A 17,539-nucleotide genomic window follows, 5' to 3' on the forward strand; every position below is an offset into this window, starting at 1 on the left:
CCCAATGGAAGGGAAGAAAGGTGATGCTCTGCATCTTCCCGTTTGCAAACTGTAATCCGGTGTCTTTTCTATGGGCAATTTAGTGCTTCGTTTTACACAAGTATTTGCTGTTTCTTAGTGATTTGGATCCTTAATATGGTCCTAAAACATATTGAAAAAATACTGTCTACAGTTCTAGGTACAAGAAAACTGATGTGACTTACAGAAATTGAATATTAGATAAACTTTGTTCAGATGTGAGTTATAGTAGAGGAATTCAAAAAGAACATGAAAAAATTAAATTAAAAAGCATTTGTCTTAGAGGGTCAGCTTTGTGCCCTGCCAGGTTAAGGTGCAGCCTGCAATATGGGCACCACATGGGAGCTGGTTAGAGTCCTGCTGCTCCACTTATAACCCAGCTCCCTTCTAATGCACCAGAGAAAGTGGTGGAGGAGGGCCCAAGTGCTTGAGCCCCTACCAACCACATGGGGGACCTGAAAGAAGCTCTAGGCTGCTGGCTTCAGCCTGGCCCAGCCCTGGCTATTGCAGCTATGTAGAGGAGTGTGTGGGGAGCAGGGCCTGTCTCCCGCAACATGGCGAAATAAGTACTGAGACTACCGAGACTATTAAGACTAACTCTATGCATCTGATCTCCCACCATATGGTGCTCTGAAGGAGTAAACAAATCTTACACAGCTGCTTTGTTAATTAGCTGATTCCTGATCCAACCTCTGATTGGAAGAAAGCCGCGTGCTCAGCATGCGGGCAGCAGAGCACGGATTGGTGGGAGAGGACTATAAAAGGGGGAGAGAGACAACATGCGGGGCCCCCCGGAGAGAGCGGTGGGAGAGCTCCTTGGTGCCGCTCCTCCGCGGAGGCAGGGGAGCAGCAGCAAATCCAGGAAGGGCCGGGGAAAGAAAACAGCATCCGGTGTCATTCCTCCGAGAGTGAGGGAGCGACAGAGTGAACCAGTGGATGGAAGATCTGTCTCTATCTCTATAACTCTGCCTTTCAAATAAATAAATAAATCTTCTTTAAAAAGACCTTTATTTTGATGCAGAAATTTTGAAATTTGTGGTTTTTTTATAATATGTACTCTCCATGAACTTTTTAAAGAACATCTATACATGGATTTCAAAAGCCTTGCAGCATAATAAACTATTAACTAATTAATTAATTAATGAGGCAGAAAGATAAAGACTAAAAGAGCGCTCCCATCTATTTGTTCACTTTTCAAGTAGCAACACGAACTGCGGCTGGACGAGGCCAAAGTCAGGAGCAGGGAACCCAACCCGGGTCTCCTACATTGGTGGTGGGAGTTCCACTGCCTGAGCTATCCCTGGTGTCTGAGAGTCTGCATCAGCAGGAAGCTGGACTCGGGCGTGTTAGTCAGGTATTGAAACCAGGCACTTGAAGATGGAGCACAAGAATCTTAACCACGGTCTTAACTTCTAAGTCAAATGCCCACTCATACTTTTTTTAATTTCACTTTCCACCAACTTTATGAAGCACCCTCATAGTGCTGTTGGCTGTGAGCTCAGTGTTGATGAGTTAATAATAACGTACATCGAATAAGAGGAAGAAGAAATTCACCTATGTGCAGGCGAGGCTGCTTTCAAAAGTAACATCTATCATGCTGTGATGAAAGTATGCACAGGAGCTAAAACATTTTAAAGATGTTTTATTTATGTATTTGTTTATTGTGAAAGGCTAAATGGAGAGAGAGAGAGAGAGAGAGAGAGAGAGAGAGAGAGAGAGACCTTCCACCCATTGATTCCCTCCCCAAATGCCGTAGGTAGCCAGGACTGGGCCAAGGTGAAGCTAGGAGCCTGGAACTCCACTCAGGTCTCCTTTGTGTGTGTCAGGGACCCTAGTGGTTGATACATCATCCTCTTTCTAGGCACATTATTAGCAGGATGCTGAATTGGAAGTGGAGTAGCTAGGACTGAAATTACCACTCCCAAAAGGGATAGAAGAGTCCTGAATGGTGATTTAGCCCACAGTGCCACCATGCCCACTCTAAAACATTTTTAAAGAATATAGTGGACAGCATTGTTCTAAGACTAAAGTCAATGAAATTTATGACCACATTTATGATTTATAAATATTAAACAATTTCAGGGAGCATTTTAATGTAAAGACACTGCATACATGGCCGGCGCCACGCTCAATAGGCTAATCCTCCACCTGGGGCGCCAGCACCCTGGGTTCTAGTCCCAGTCGGGGCGCCATATTCTATCCCAGTCGCTCCTCTTTCTGTCCAGCTTTCTGCTGTGGCCCGGGAGTGCAGTGGAGGATGGCCCAGGCCCTTGGTCCCTGCACCCCATGGGAGACCAGGAGAAGCACCTGGCTCCTGGCTTCAGATCACCGCAGTGCGCCGGCCGCAGTGGCCATTGGAGGGTGAACCAACAGAAAAGGAAGACCTTTCTGTCTCTCTCTCACTGTCCACACTGCATGCAATGAATAATCAGTAATAATACATTTTTAAAAAACAAATTTATGTGTTTATCTTAACAAAAATCTTGTGAACAGAAGCTCTCAGAAAGCTAACCTTGTATTTCTCCCAAAAGCAATGTCCCAGGACTCACTGATCCAATGATCAGAGCACTCTGAAGAAGAAAGTGCCATGAGTCATGAGAAAGCACTGTGTGGACATAGCTTACTTTGATCCTACTTGAGCCCTGACTGCTGACACCCTTGTTTCCTGTCATGGCTTTTCTGTTTTCAGGGACATGCTCATAGTACCTACATCTCAGGCATCACCTCAAATTTTATCCACCAAGAATCTCCTCCTTATTCTGCTACAATCTTAAACATTATAATTCAACAATACTGAGGTAAACCCTGGATTCTACATTTCTAACAAACTTCAATATGAAAACTCCGTTGCTGCTTCTCCCTGAACCACACTAAACACAATGGGCTTCCATCTTGCTTGATCTTTATGTTTACAATTCTTGGATCAGTACTTTTGCTCTCATACTATCTGTTGATAAATAGCAATAGCAGTAAGAGGCAAAATTTTATTTCTCCTCAGATACTCAGAGAACTGTAAAACTAGGAAAATGTATGGCCTCTTAGCAAAGTGAGAAGTATTTTAACAAGAGAAACAAGAAATGTCTCAACAATTATACAGGAAGTAGGAAGAAATACTAAAGACTACAAATTTGGCATAAATTTCAGTCCAAACTTTTATTGAGAAAATGTGACATGTTAACAAGACACTTCACTAGGGGGATACACAGCTATGGACTTTGCTCTCAAGAATCTGAATTATTTCAATGGGAAAATGACTTAAATAATTGCAACAAAGGATAGAGTGTAAGGAGAACATAGTGCAATGGAGAGTGTAGATGTGACTGGATTTAAGTCCAGAGTGAGACTGTACCACTCTGTATCACCAGTACAGAGTGAGACTGTACTCACCATGTGAGAGGAAGCCACATTTGACTGAAATGGCAGTGATGATCTATGAATTTCTGAAGAGGTGACGTCTCTATGACCCAGTTCCATTCAAAGTAAATACATGAACTTTAAAATCTCAGAATCCAGGTCAGAACAATAAATCTTGTGAAATTGCATCTAGTTTGTATTGACAACTGATCACCAAGCAGAAAGAAATACGATGATGTGAATTATCGTAAGCAGAGCTGATGGACGCCATCACCATGTTGTGTTCTGGTTCTGAGCCCAGGCTGCTGGGTTCTCACTGCAAAGGGAGAAGAGTTCTCAGAGGTCCATGGTGTATCCTGAAAAGAACCATGGAGAACAGAGATGGAAGTCACTCTGCATATGTTGGAGGTGAAAATGGCAGAGAAAGAGGGAAGGGACCCAGAGGACAAAGAGAACAAAGGAGAAATAAAGATGGGGAGATGAACAAATAAGGAAGGAAAGCAGGCGTGAAGAAGACAGAGAACGTACCAGCACTTCCTCAACCAAAATGCAAGACCTGCCAGAAGAGCCACGAGCATTATCACTGCCAGGAAGATGAATCCAGTGGGGCTGTGATGATCTGCAGATTTCAGAGGACACCAACAATGTTATTGCTAATCCACCTCCTCTTGTACCCCATCCACTCCCTTCTTTAGTGCATTCCACTGGTATTCTTTTACCAGTTGAGTGCCTACTTAACCCATCTCCTTTTCTTCCATTTTTATCCCTCATTCCTGTATAGAGATGGATCTGTCATCTAACCTACAACATTCCCCTTTGTCTGTGAGGTCCTTCATTGTCTCTTCTATTGCTTGAATTGACATATCTTTATTCCTTTGAGTTCTGAAATAAATAAAATCCCAAGTTTTCATCTGTCTTTTCTGCAGTGCTAAGAATCACCTTTTACCACATCTGGCCTTTGCCCCATTCTTTCTCACCCCAGTGGAGGATAATGTCTTGGTCTCCCAAACTGCTGTGCTTCACTCGACAAGACAGGCCAGACGCCTCCCCAGCTGCCACATCCAGGGTTACTCGGAGATACCACGTCCTATCAGCATTGGGAAGGAGGTCACGTGGCTGGGTACGAGGCTGCTCCTGGTCACCTCGCATCCACATCACCCACACAGGCTTTGGGTAGAAGCCAGATACATGGCACACCAGCAGCAGACGGCCAGGCCCAGGACTGGGACCGCTGGACAGCCAGGCCTCAGGCTTCACTGCAGGAGACAAGAAAGATATTCAGAAAAGTCCTGTAATATACGAGGTTCAGATAGCCACATCAATTCAGTTACATACAACTTGCCTACCTCTTGGTGGCTACTTATTTTCCTAAAATTGAGAGCACTGTTTGGAAAGTGTGATTATAGAAAGGAAATACTTCAGGGAGGGAAGAGGACTGACCTTTCTGCTGGATATCTGCTTTTCCTGCATCCAGTAGACCGAGAAGGAAACGTGGGCAGGTGTCACTGAGGATTCTGTGCACTGTTTCTGTGAGACCTACTAACAGATTAAGAAGTCTGCAGACATCCTTGGCTCTACTTCCACCTTGTGGAGACGGCACCCACGATTTGTTTTGAAAGCTCAGGAGGTCTGTTCCTTGATAAGCTTTCCGCAGGAAGCCTACTGATGCCTTCCCAGAGTGCAGCTCACAGCCTACATCATACTGCAAGACAAAGGGATCTGGAGAAGAGGGATGGTGAATTAGAAGAAAGAGTCACAGAAAACAATGAGATAGAATAAGTAGAAGGAAGACACAGCAGAGGCAGAAAGGAGACATTTGGGAGATTTGAGGGAATGGAACAAAGCTAGGTTTGAACAGAAGTGCTGAAGAAGAGGAATTTGTGGGAATCAGAGGGGGTACAAACCAATGAATGAAAGGAAGAACTGGAGAATTTGTTCAAAGAAGGCGATATGAATAATCTGGGCAAAAAATAAAAAGGCTTACTGTGACAACTGGGGTTAAAATAATGTAGGGTGAACCAAATGCAATAGGTTACAACATATCTATAGACAGAGACAGCTGAAGAGAGTGAGTAGGAAATAAAGATGACATTTAAGAAAATAGTTAGGATGTCTAGAAAAGGGTGAACAAAGGACTCCTCTAAAGGAAAATAATAAATCACAACCCTGCAATTACTGAGATAGGAGAACATAAGTTGCACATGACTTGAAGTATTTAAAGATCAGGATACCAGGATATCAGGATACAACTCATAGTCCCTGTCTGATAGTTTGTGTTGTTTGTGTTGTTTCTGCTGGAGAAAGGGGAATTAGAATTAGAAGAGAGTGAAGTTGGTTTCCTGGAGGAATAAGAAAATCATTCAGACACCTTCACCCACTGATCTTTCCATTTACCCACTGAGGGAACCGAACTTACATTCATACTTCAATTGTCTGGCAAAGTTGTGAATTTCCATAATGTATCTACTGTAGTACGAATGGAAGAATGTTTCAAATTCTGTGAGCTCCTTGTTGCTGAAGTTACCCCTGGACCAAGGCCACAGGTAAACGATGGTGCCAGAGACATCTTCCCGGCGATGAGTCTCCAAGTCTCCCAACCATCCTGAGCCCAGACTATGTACACAGGAACGGTTATAAAAACATAAAGTCTGTGTGACTTGGAAGGAGACAGGCTCTTCCAACCCTGTGACAATAAAACAGATTGAATTAAAGGAAAGAGCATTGGAAAAGAGATAGACTTGAAAAAGAAAGGTGGAAGCATTGGAGCAATTCAGAATCTGAAGTAACTATGATTCAGTCACAGCTAATGTGAGTAAACATTTTCTTGCTATAAGTTCCCTTGCTCTAATACTATCTTTCAAAAGAACACAGGGACCTAGAGTCAAGGAAAGTCAGAACAGAACCAGCCTGGATGGCTTGCTATTCAGGCATATGCTGAGGAAGTCACCAGCACTTAAACAGACGTACACACACACACACACACAGGGACATACACACCAACCCACTTGAACCCAACTGGGCAGTTGGAAAAGTTCTTACCAACTTTGTTGTCACTGCCAGGGAGCAGGGCAGCCAGCAATGGAAGAAACAGAAACAGCATTTCACTTGCAGATGTTATTTCTATCAAATAAGTTCTTCTTTGATTTTTCTTCTAAATAAACCTATACCGCATGTCTCTCTTCTCACTTCCTCCTCCTCCGAGAGCACACACAAGCTTCCCGTGTCTGCAGTTGTGAAAATCTGCTCTGTCCCAAAATTCTCAGCTTCCTACTCAGTCTTTCATTTCCCCTCTGATTTTGATCTTCCTCTGCCTTCTATATTCTCTCCTCCTCATCAGCTTCCATGCTGTTCAATGTTCCCTATTTTACCTGCTAGGGACCAAGGCTTATGTGGAATTGGAAAGTCATGTTACCAATAGGAATATCTATGTCCTCATTCATGAAATAAAAGTGTAAAACTAAATGGCTTCCCATACACTGCTTAATGTTCCATGTCCCCACTCTTTTCTGTCACCCTATCACCCTTTTAAATTATTATCTCATATATTCTCTTCCCTGTGTCATCCTCCACCTACCATTCTCTTATCTCTGAACTATTCCAAGTTTCTGCATTTTTTTAAATCTCCTACAATTACCTTATGCAACATTATAAACTGCATGTATGCCGCCACCAATTTTAGAGAACACAAACATCGAAACACACAGAGCAAAACTTCTGTTTGGCTGGTTGTGATGCATATTCATTCACCAGAGGCATGTACCCCCTGCTGGGAGCCGACTGTTGGCTATACTTGTGAAGATACAGTGTTTGACAGGACAATCACTTCGCTTAAGAAAACTATTTTACTTAGAAAAAAAAAAAACACCAAAAACTGTAATTGTATACTAATTGAATTATAATTAGAAGCTCTCTAAATAAAAAAATTTCTTGAAGCAATATTTTAATGTTTGTCCACTTAGATTCTTTAGTTCAAAGGCTGGTGCAGGGTTTTAGTTCTATATTTTTCTTTTATACGTCTCCACGCAATAGAGTGTCTGGCAAGTGATAAGGGCTCAGAAAGCACATGTTCAGTGTATGAAAAAATTCAGTCAATGCACCTAAATACTATTTTTAATCATAGAAGATATAATCAGCATAAAATGGTTTGAGGCTGTTATGAAAGTTACTTAAAACCCTTCAAAATGGGGTTGGTGCTATGGCGTAATGGATAAAGCTGATACCTACAGTGACAGCTTCCCATATAAGCATTGGTTTGTGTCCTGGTTGCTCCACTTCTAATGCACCTGGGATGACAGGGCAGGATGGCCCAAGTCCCTGAACCCTGCATCCATGTGGGAGACCCAGATGAAGCTCTTGGCTTGCAACCATTTAGGGAGTGAACCAGTGAATGGAGGCTCACGCGCGCTCTCTCTCTCTTGCTCTCTTATCTTTTTCTCTCCCTCTGCCTCTGTCTCTCCTTCTCTGTAACTCTTTCAAATAAATAAGTAAATCTTTAAAGATCCTTCATAATAAAATGGTAACCATATTCAATTTTGTTTAGAGTAAGAGCACATATTGCTAATCATGAAATTTACAGAGTTCTGCCATGAATTACCTATTAATTACAGAAGACACGGCTCAGACCTTGTGAGACATGAAGCAAATGCAGCATTTTGGAATTGTTTACCTCGAATCCCCTGCTTATTGGTCCTACTCGAATGTCCCACAGTGGTCTTGTCCTAAGCTAGGCTCACATTCCTCTTTCATGATGCTTATGACTATTTAAGGGCTCTTAAGTTCTTGTTAATGCTTTCAAAACATGATCACTATAAATGTGTTTTGGCTAATTTCTGTTATTTTTTAAGATTACAACAAAACAAACTATCTAAAGAGAACTTAGTAAAGAGAATTTGTGAATAGTCAAAATTAGAATGAAAAACTGGAAGGCACTTCTTTCTTGCAATTTGAAAAACTTAGATAATCAAAATCACAACTTCTCTTGAATCCATCAGAGACTTAAAGTATCGGAACAATCAGGTAGCCCAAATCCAAGGAAAGAGGATCGCTCCAAGGAGAAACAGGTTGCAAACTCTCATTGATCTGGGACAGAAGCCAGATGCTACACAAGCAAGGAGAATTCAAATAAAATTGTTAACCAGTTACTAAAGTCTGGATGAGTGCACAGGAGTCCAGAGAAGCACAAACACAAGGCAAATTCACATCAATCTCTGTGCTCTTTCCCATAGACCTCACTGAGGGCCTTTGAGAGATTGCGGTCAGGGATAGGATAAATCCTCTCTCATGGTGAGCACCCAAGGTGAGACAGCAGCTAGTACACAGGAAAAAAAAGGCAGTCCCAGTTACATAGATAGTATTTTTTTTTTGTTTTCATAATGGAAAATAGGGAGAACTAACTTAGAGAGGGAAAGACAAAAAGACCTGCCGACCTCAGGACACAGGTTAAAAACCGAATTCCACTCAGTGGAAAGAAAGCAATGGGAAGGGGCAGTGAAACATCTGGGTGCTACAGTATTCAGATCCCAAACTGGCTGGTGCTATAATATTACAGGTCTAAAACTGTGGCAAAGGCAGGGGTAGTTACAGAGTCCAGCATCCAAAAGCTCAAAAACAAGTCATCTGCCAGAGGATGGCACTGAATCTATACAAAATGCAATACTCCTGCTCCCTCTCCCAAGCAGGGTAGCAAAGATCGAGTCACAAGAGCAGTCCACAGCTGGAGGCCACACAATAGCATGGTTATTAATCCACTTGGGACACACCACAAAGGAAACCCCAAAACCTGATCATGACCCAGACATTAACAAAATCCTTCTGACAGATCAATCCCACCCTATACTTCTTTATCTCTCTGCCTTTCAAATAAAAATAAATGTAAATAATTTTAAAAGACACATAGTACATGCTAATTTTAGACAAATTGAGATAAGAAGGAGTACCAGAGATAAAGAAGAAATTTTGTAATGATAAAGGAATCAATTAACTAGGATAATAAAACTGTCCTAGAAATATATTCATCTGAAAAGACAACACTGAAATGAAACAAAAACAGAAAGAATAAACAGGCATATCCAAAATTATTGAAGATTTCCAAACTTCATTTTCAACTATCAGTAGAACATAAAATCAATAAGGATTAATTTTGACAGCACTCAGCCAATACATGACATGGAGAACTCTTCATCCAACAATTAAAGATAGAGACAAGCATACACATACTATTTTCAAGTATACAAAAATGTTACCAATAATAGACCATAATTGGACAATTAAAAGTAATCTTGGAGAACATAGTAGGCTAAGCCTCAGCCCGTAGTGCTGGCATCCCAGATGGGCACCAATTCATATCCCAGCTGCTACTCTGCTGATCCAGCTCCCAGATAATAGCCTGGGAATGCAGTGAAAGATGGCCCAAGTACTTGGGTCCTGCATTTATCTGGGAAAGCAGAGGAAGCTCCTGGCTCCTGGCTGCAGATGGGCCCTGCTCTGGCCTCTACAGCTTTTGGGGAGTGAACCTGTAGATGGAAGACCTTTCTCTCTCTCTCTGCCTGTAACTCTTTCTTTCAAATAAATAAATAAAATCTTTAAAAATAATTCCAGTTCAAGACCCAGCTGTTCAGTTCCAATCCAATTCCCTGCTAATGTGCATGGAAAAGCAACAAATGATAACCAAGGTGCTTAGGCCCCTGCCACCCATGTGGGGGACTAGAATGCAGTTCCCGATTCCTGACTTTTGCCTAGCCTCTGGAGAGTGAAACTGCAACTGGAAGTGCTCTTTCTCTCTGCTTCTCCCTCTCTATTATTTTGCTTTTCAACAACAACAACAACAAAATCAAAAAAAAAAAAAAAAAAAAAAAAAAAAAAAAAAAAAAAAAAAAAAACACACCAGCAACCTGGAGTGAGTTCCTCCATGGTCCATGGTGAGGCACAGAGCTAGGTAAGATGTAACAGCATATGACCAAAAACCAGTGACTGTAGACAAAGGCATCTGGTTCCAACCCAGTCTCAGGAATAGGCCTATGGGAAGAGGCTTAGCTTTTAAGGCACTCTCTCCTAGTTCATTCTGAACAACAGACCAACTCAAGAATTGGGATCCATGTGGAGTTGTGGCAAAATTTTGTGCTGAAAAAGTAAAACACACCAACTACAGACTCATGGCAAACCTGGACTTCTGGCATCTTCTAGTCTGAAGTAGTGGTGGTATTCACAGCCTCAGAGAAAATAAACAGCCTGTTTAGAATTTCTGGAAGGACAAATGCCACCTGAGTAGACTGTTTTCCAAAGAAGAAATGGAAAGGATCAAGAAATATGTGAAACAATGGACAATGCACAATATCTTGTGCCATCAGGCAAATACAAAGTAAAATCACACGAAGATATCACCTCATCTGTGTTAGAGTAGCTGTTAAAAACACAGAAAATAACAAATGCTGATAAGGGTATACAGAAGCAGAAACTCTTAAACACTGTTGTTGGGCATATAAATTAATGTAAACATTGTTAAAAACAGTTTTAAGATTTCTTTTTGTTTGTTTGTTTTTAATTTATTTAACAGGTAGAGTTATAGACAGTGAGAAAGAGAGACAGAGAGAAAGGTCTTTCTTCCATTGGTTCACTCCCCAGATGGCCGCCATAGCCAGTGCTGCACCAATCCGAAGCCAGGAGTCAGGTGCCTCCTCTCGGTCTCCCATGCGGACACAGGGGCCCAAGCACTTGGGCCATCCTCCACTGCCCTCCCGGGCCACAGCAGAGAACTGGACTGGAAAAGGAGCAACCAGGACTAGAACCCAGAGCCTATAGAGTATGCTGGTGCCGCAGGAGGAGGTAGGATTAACCAAATGAGCCACAGTGCTGGCACCTGGAGATTTCTTTTAAAAACTGGAAATATAACTGCCCTAAGATCCAGAAGTCCCACTACTAGATATATATTCAAAAGAGATGAAATCCCTGTATCAAAGAGCTGGCATCATGGCACAGTAGATTAAGCTACCACCTGCAATGCCAGCATCCTGTAGGAACACCAGTTTGAGTACCAACTACTCCACTTCTGATCCAGTTCCCTACTAATGTACCTGGGAAAACAGCAAAACATGGCCCAGTACTTGGGTCCCTGCCACCTTATGGGAGATGCAGATGGAGTTCTAGGCTCTTGACTTTAGTCTGAACCAGCTCTGGCTGTTATGGCCATTTAGGAAATGAACCAGCGGGTAGAATATCAAGTTCTCCCTCTCTCCCACACTCAGTAACTCTGCCTTTCAAATAAATGAAATAAATCTTCAAAAAAGATATAACTGCTCCATCATGTTTATTGCAGCACTGTTCATAATATCCAATATATGGAATTAAATAAGATGGATAAAGAAAATGTAGTGGATATACACAAAATACTTTCTGCCATAAAAAAGGAATGCAAAACTGTCATTTACAGGCAAATGTATTGACCTAAAGGACTTTATGTTAAGTGAAATAAGACAGATGCAATGCCAGCATCCCTTATGGGTTCCAATTTATCCCAGCTGCCCATGAAGGATTCAGTTCAGCAAAAGGAAAACACAACTTAATACATATTCACCCAGTATCACAGCTTATAATAAAATGCTAATAGGCCTAAGCAAAGGGTAGTCTTCTATACAATAATGATAAAGGACTTTAGGGGCTAGAGTTCCAGCACAGAAGGCTGAACTGCAGCTTGCGGTGCTGGCTTTCCATATTGGAGCCCCAGTTGCTTTGTTTCCAGTCAGATTCCTTGCTTATGTGCCTAGGAAAGCAATGGAAGACAGTTGAAGCATTTTGGGTCCTGCAACCCACATGGAAGATCCAGATAGAGTTCTGGACTGCTGGCTTTGGCTTGGCCAGTCACAGCCATTATGGCCATTTAGGGATTAAACAGTAGAATGGAGGATCTCTTCCTGCCCCTTCCTCTTTCTGTCACACTGCCTTAATACAAATGGCTAAGTTTACTACCTTCTCAAGGGGCGGTCTAGTGAAAAAGGGAAGTACCAGATTCCCTGGAACACCTGGTGCACCCTGACTGGATGAGGTCTAATCAGGATATATTCTCTTCACCATTTTTTTTTTAATTCTGGGGTTTCCTCCACCACACCAACAGAAATATTAACCTCCTTACCAGAGAAACCCACTGTCTCCCCAAAACCACATTTCTCTTCTTGGGTTTCTCATTTCCTTTCTTGTGTTGGTCAAGATTTCTCTGACATTTGTTGAATTCCAGATGGTTTCCCGTCATCTCTTCATGTGCTTCTGCCCTCTCCCAGCAAATTTCCTGCAGTAAAAGGAGCTCCAGACTAAGAGTCAAGTGAACTCCTATGTGGGACACCAGTTGGGGACATTAAATTGGAGAGATTCTATCATATTTCTGGCCTCAGCTTCTTTATTAAAAATGTAGCGAAAAAGAAATATTCTGGCTCTACAAATCTTCATGTCCTGCTGTGCTCCCATTCTTTCCCAGCCGTGTGATATTCTCTTTCTCATTCTGATTCTCTCTCCTTCTTTCTCATTCTTTCATGTCCTGGCTGCCATTTACCCACTTAAAGTTTCTCTCAACTCCCAGAACCACCTCTCCCATTTCCTCCGTCTCCACATCCATTCCATCTAATTTCAACACTTGCTCCTTGACTCACCTTGCAAGTATTGTTAGGGTCGAGAAATGTCCACCACCCCATGAACGACTCCAAGAGACCTCTCATGCAATTTGCAAGGGGTTTATTGAACCAGCATGCTGAGGCTCTCTGAACACGAAGGAACAGAGCCACACCGAGAAGCCAAAGGTCAGGGTTTTTATAGGGTTTTCAGAGACATTCCACATGGTACCATTTAGCGAATCACCTCACATCACAGGGAAATCATTAGCAAATTAACTCACATTGCAGGAAACTCAAAACACGTGCAGGGAATTCACAGGATCTCAGTAGCAGGAATGACAGGTGAGGCAAGGGTTACAACAGCTTTGGCCCCTCATCACACAGGTGAAAGATAAGGTACCAAAACTATACAAACCCCGCCCCATGGGGTTTCAGCTTTGAAAGGAGGTTTAGGCCTGCAATTTTAATTCTTTCAGTATGAACTATGTCTTTATCACATGCTCCTTAGAATCCTCTGTGTAAAAATATAAAACTCAACCTTAGATTCTATATCTCTCAACATTGTACACTATATTACTTGAAACTGAAAAGGTATCATAAAACATTTTACTTCCACTGTATTGTCCTTCTCCCTCCTCCTGGTTGACACATCACTGCACAAAGAGGAGTCCCAGGGCCCATAGCTCCCACAAAGAGAAAAGAGATCAGGAGAAACAGACATCAGCTTGCATGGAAATCTAAGGATCTAAGGTACTTCCCAGGAAGTGCTCCTGTTAGAGTCGACCGCCCGAAAAACGTCACCAAGAGACACGTCTCTTATGCAAACAGCATGGGGGAGCTTTATTGATTATCCAGCATGCTGGGGCTGCCTGATCATACAAAAGCAGAGCAGCCCCGAATAACCAAAGGTTAGGGTTTATAAAGGCAAAAACTGCAAAATCGGGAGGGGGGAGAGAATACATGGTTGCTAAGCAGTTGTTAATATCTTATAATCAGCAATTATGATCTTAAGACATAGACAAATCACATTTTCATTATTAGCTCAGGTAACCCAGGTGTAACCTTTTTGTTTTTAAGCTTGAGCAATCATACTAGGGGGTTTTTGTGCATTGCCAAGGGTGATGTAGTGCACTGCTATTGTCCGACTATTTGAGATTATAGTTTCAGACCAGAGTCTCACGGTGCGGGGGGGCGGGGGGGTTTGCTTTCCCGGAATGCAGTCTCAAGTGCTCCAAAATGGAGTCCCTACTGTCAAGGTGCTACTTTACTCTGTCTTATTTTTACAGCTGCACCAGGAAGGTTTAAACCTGTAAGCTTAAGCTTAACTTTTTATACCCGCACATATACAATTTTAACTCTTCACTCCATTTATTGATTCACAAAAAATATGGGGTAGGAGCATTGAGCATTGTGGCACAGCAGATTAAGCTTCAGCTTGGGATGTCTGTTTCTCATATCTGAGTGCTGATTCCAGTCTCAGGTACTTTGCTTCTAATGCAGCTTCCTGCTAATGCAACAGGAAAGGAAGCAAATGATGACACAAGTGCTTGGGTTCCTACCACCCATATCGGGGACCTGGGTATGAGTCTGGGCTCCTGGCATTGGATTGACCCACCCCTGACTATTGCAGGCAATGGGGAGTGAGTCAACGGACTGGTTGATCCTTCTCTGCCTCTCCCTCAATCTCTGTGGCTGTGTCTTTCAAGTAAATATTTTTTTAGAGAAAGGAACAACACAACAACAACAACAAACAGATAGGACTCTGATAAAAGCCTGCTCTTTTTAACGAAGACACAGCAGAACTTTATCAGAGATCCCAGCTAATGATATAGCCAATCTGCAAAGCTAATCTGGTCATTCTCAGAAAAAGTTGGAAGCTCTAATTTGCTTGAATAGCTAGATAGCCAGACTAAAGATCTAGCATTTTCTACAATCCTGAAACATCCAGGGAGGGCCAAGAACATCCCTCCCCCAACACACATAGAACTCTGACAGCTAGCTGGCCACATCTGAGAGCCAAAACAGTGCTTGCTACTACAATTATAAAGTTCATCCCCAAATTCCAAACAGGGAGGGACACAAAGGAAGCACACTTGTTCTGCCACAACTGAGAGATTAAATAGCATTTCCTGCCATTGAAAAGGCCACTTTCTACACCCTCCCTCAGGGTGGGATAAGACCAAGTCTTTATAGTAAAAAGTAGTCAAGTAGGCAGGTACTTTAAACTGTAATCCCCCCAGTGCCACAAAGACCATCGAAAGACCCATCTAAGAACAGACAGCACCAAAGCTACAAATTACAACAAATATCAGGAAAAATTCTGTCACATGAGGGAGTTTAAAAAGTACTCCCTGTGGCCTCAAATATCACCTCCAGATCCCGCTCAGGGAGAGAAAAAGTGCCCCACAGAGCAAAGAAACACACACTGAAGCCCAGTCAAATCAAAGACAAGGGCGGTACCTACCAGGTGGATCAATGTTATTGTCTCAATCAGTGGTCTTAACAGAGACCATCACAAAGTCAGTTTCATACCAAAATGCAGAAGAAAGGCAGTAGTACAGCCATCTGAGAACATAAAAGCAAATGATGCCTGGTGAGGGTCATTATAAGCTCACCCAGCCAGAATTATGGCTAGTACAGACAGCAAAGTTCTGTCACTCTTCCACAAAATATGTAAAAGCCAGAAAAGGTGGCTGACTCTAGAAATGCATAACCACAAATTCAAGAACACAAAGATTACAAAGACTCAAGAAATCATAACATGAATATCCAACAAAGCTCCAAGAATGATCCCCTGGGCCAGGTGCCCTGGCTTAGCAGGGAAAGTCGCTTCCTGCAGTGCCGGCATCCCGTATGGGTGCCAGTTCAAGTCCTGTCTGCTCCACTTCTAATCCAGCTCTCTGCTATGATCTGGGAAAGTAGTATAAGATGGCCCAAGCCCTTGGGCCCCTGCACCCATGTGGGAGACCCGGAAGAATTTCCTGGCTCCTGGCTGTGAATGGGCACATCTCTAGCCTTTGCCATCATTTGGGGAGTGAACAAGCAGATAGAAGGTCTCTCTCTCCCTCTCTCTGCCTTTGCCTCTCTGTAAATCTGCCTTTCAAATAAATAAATAAATCTTAAAAACAAACAAACAAACAAAAGAATAGTCCCCAAAGAAGGAGATACAGGTGAAATATCAAAAATGGTGTAATCAATTCTTTTAAAATTCAGTTAACTCAAAGTGTTAATATAGGGCCAGCGCTGTGGCACAGTAGGTTAATGCCCTGGCCTGAAGCACCAGCATCCCATATGGGCTCCAGTTCAAGACCCAGCTGCTCCATTTCCAATCCTGCTCTCTGTTATGGCCTGGGAAAGCAGCAGAAGATGGCCCAAGTCCTTGGGCCCCTGCACCCACATGGGAGACACAGAAGAAGCTCCTGGTTCCTGGCTTCAGATTGGTGCAGCTCAGGCAATTGCAGCTCTTTCAAATAAACAAATAAATCTTTAAAAATAAAATGTGTTAATAAAAGTTTTTTGCCTTGCATTTAGATATGGGACCCAAGCCAATCAGGGCGATAGGATTAGATTGATTAGATTCATGAGCTGGAGCCCACACCCCTCCTTGCCCCTATTTAATCGCACCTGTAATCCACCCACCTGCCAATCAGAGCAAATAACTACTCCCCTTTTAGAGGTAAATAAGAGGCTGGGGAGCTGCTGGCCCTGCTCTTCTTCATGCCTCTTGCAAGCCGCCCATTGTTGCTGCTACTCCTGCCCACATGGCTCCTCTGCACGCCTCTGGCCTGCAGACGCCTGCATGTGGTCCCTGGTCTGCCCTCTGAGCTTCTGGTAAGGAATTTCCCACTTACCCTTCTTAGTCCCCCCTCCCTTAATACAGCCCTTGCATTCCTGTGTATTTCTCACACTCTCTAAATAAATAGTAAATCTTACCATGTTCCTTTGAGCCAGTATTTTTGGAGCAAGGGCCCCAAAACTATTAATTTTAATGCATGTTACCCAAAAACATAATTATCCAGTCAGAAGTATAAAAAGAAAGAAAAAGAATTTAAAAGCCTGTGGGAAATAGGAAACACTATCAAGTATATAATCTATGCATGATAGGAATTTTTAAAGGTGAGGAAAGAGAAATTGAACCAAAGACATTATTTTAAAAATATTTGATGAGGGGTCGCAGCCGTGGCGCAGTAGGTTAATCTGCTGGCAGTGCAGGCATCCCATATGGGCGGCAGTTGTAGTCCTGGCTGCTTCTCTTCCAATCCAGCTCTCAGATGTGGCCTGGGAAGGCAGTGGAGGATGGCCCAAGTGCTTGGGCCCTACACTCACATGAAAGACTGGAAGGAAACTCCTGGCTCCTGTCTTTGGTTTGGCGCAGCTCCGGGTGTTGTGGCCTTTTGGGGAGTGAACTAACAGAGGGAGGACCTTTCTCTCTGTATCTTCCTCTCACTGTCTGTAACTCTACCTGTCAAATAAATAAATAAATCTTTAAAAAATATGGATAAAACTGTCCCTCATGTAAAGGGAAAGAAAGCCAACATCCAAGCACAGGAGGTACACAGATCTGCAACCAG

At 42.7% G+C, this 17,539-nt stretch overlaps 1 protein-coding gene across 6 annotated transcripts; it reads right to left on the reverse strand.

Moving 5' to 3' along the window:
- Positions 1-3,145: 3,145 nt before the first annotated feature.
- Positions 3,146-13,171, reverse strand: LOC100037708 (CD1a molecule). Of its 6 annotated transcripts, none has more exons than XM_089336669.1 (8): positions 13,008-13,171; positions 12,497-12,649; positions 11,942-12,127; positions 5,789-6,055; positions 4,813-5,091; positions 4,350-4,628; positions 3,901-3,991; positions 3,146-3,728 (listed from the first exon to the last, which is right to left on the reverse strand). In XM_089336669.1, exons 4-8 carry the CDS (start codon positions 5,826-5,828, stop codon positions 3,686-3,688), a joined length of 732 nt encoding a protein of 243 aa, XP_089192795.1. In that variant the 5' UTR covers positions 5,829-6,055; positions 11,942-12,127; positions 12,497-12,649; positions 13,008-13,171; the 3' UTR covers positions 3,146-3,685.
- Between the last annotated feature and the right edge of the window lie 4,368 nt (positions 13,172-17,539).

The sequence above is a fragment of the Oryctolagus cuniculus genome, chromosome 7 (genome assembly GCF_051225735.1).
Source record: "Oryctolagus cuniculus isolate XC-2025 breed Fujian yellow rabbit chromosome 7, ASM5122573v1, whole genome shotgun sequence".
Taxonomy (NCBI): domain Eukaryota; kingdom Metazoa; phylum Chordata; class Mammalia; order Lagomorpha; family Leporidae; genus Oryctolagus; species Oryctolagus cuniculus.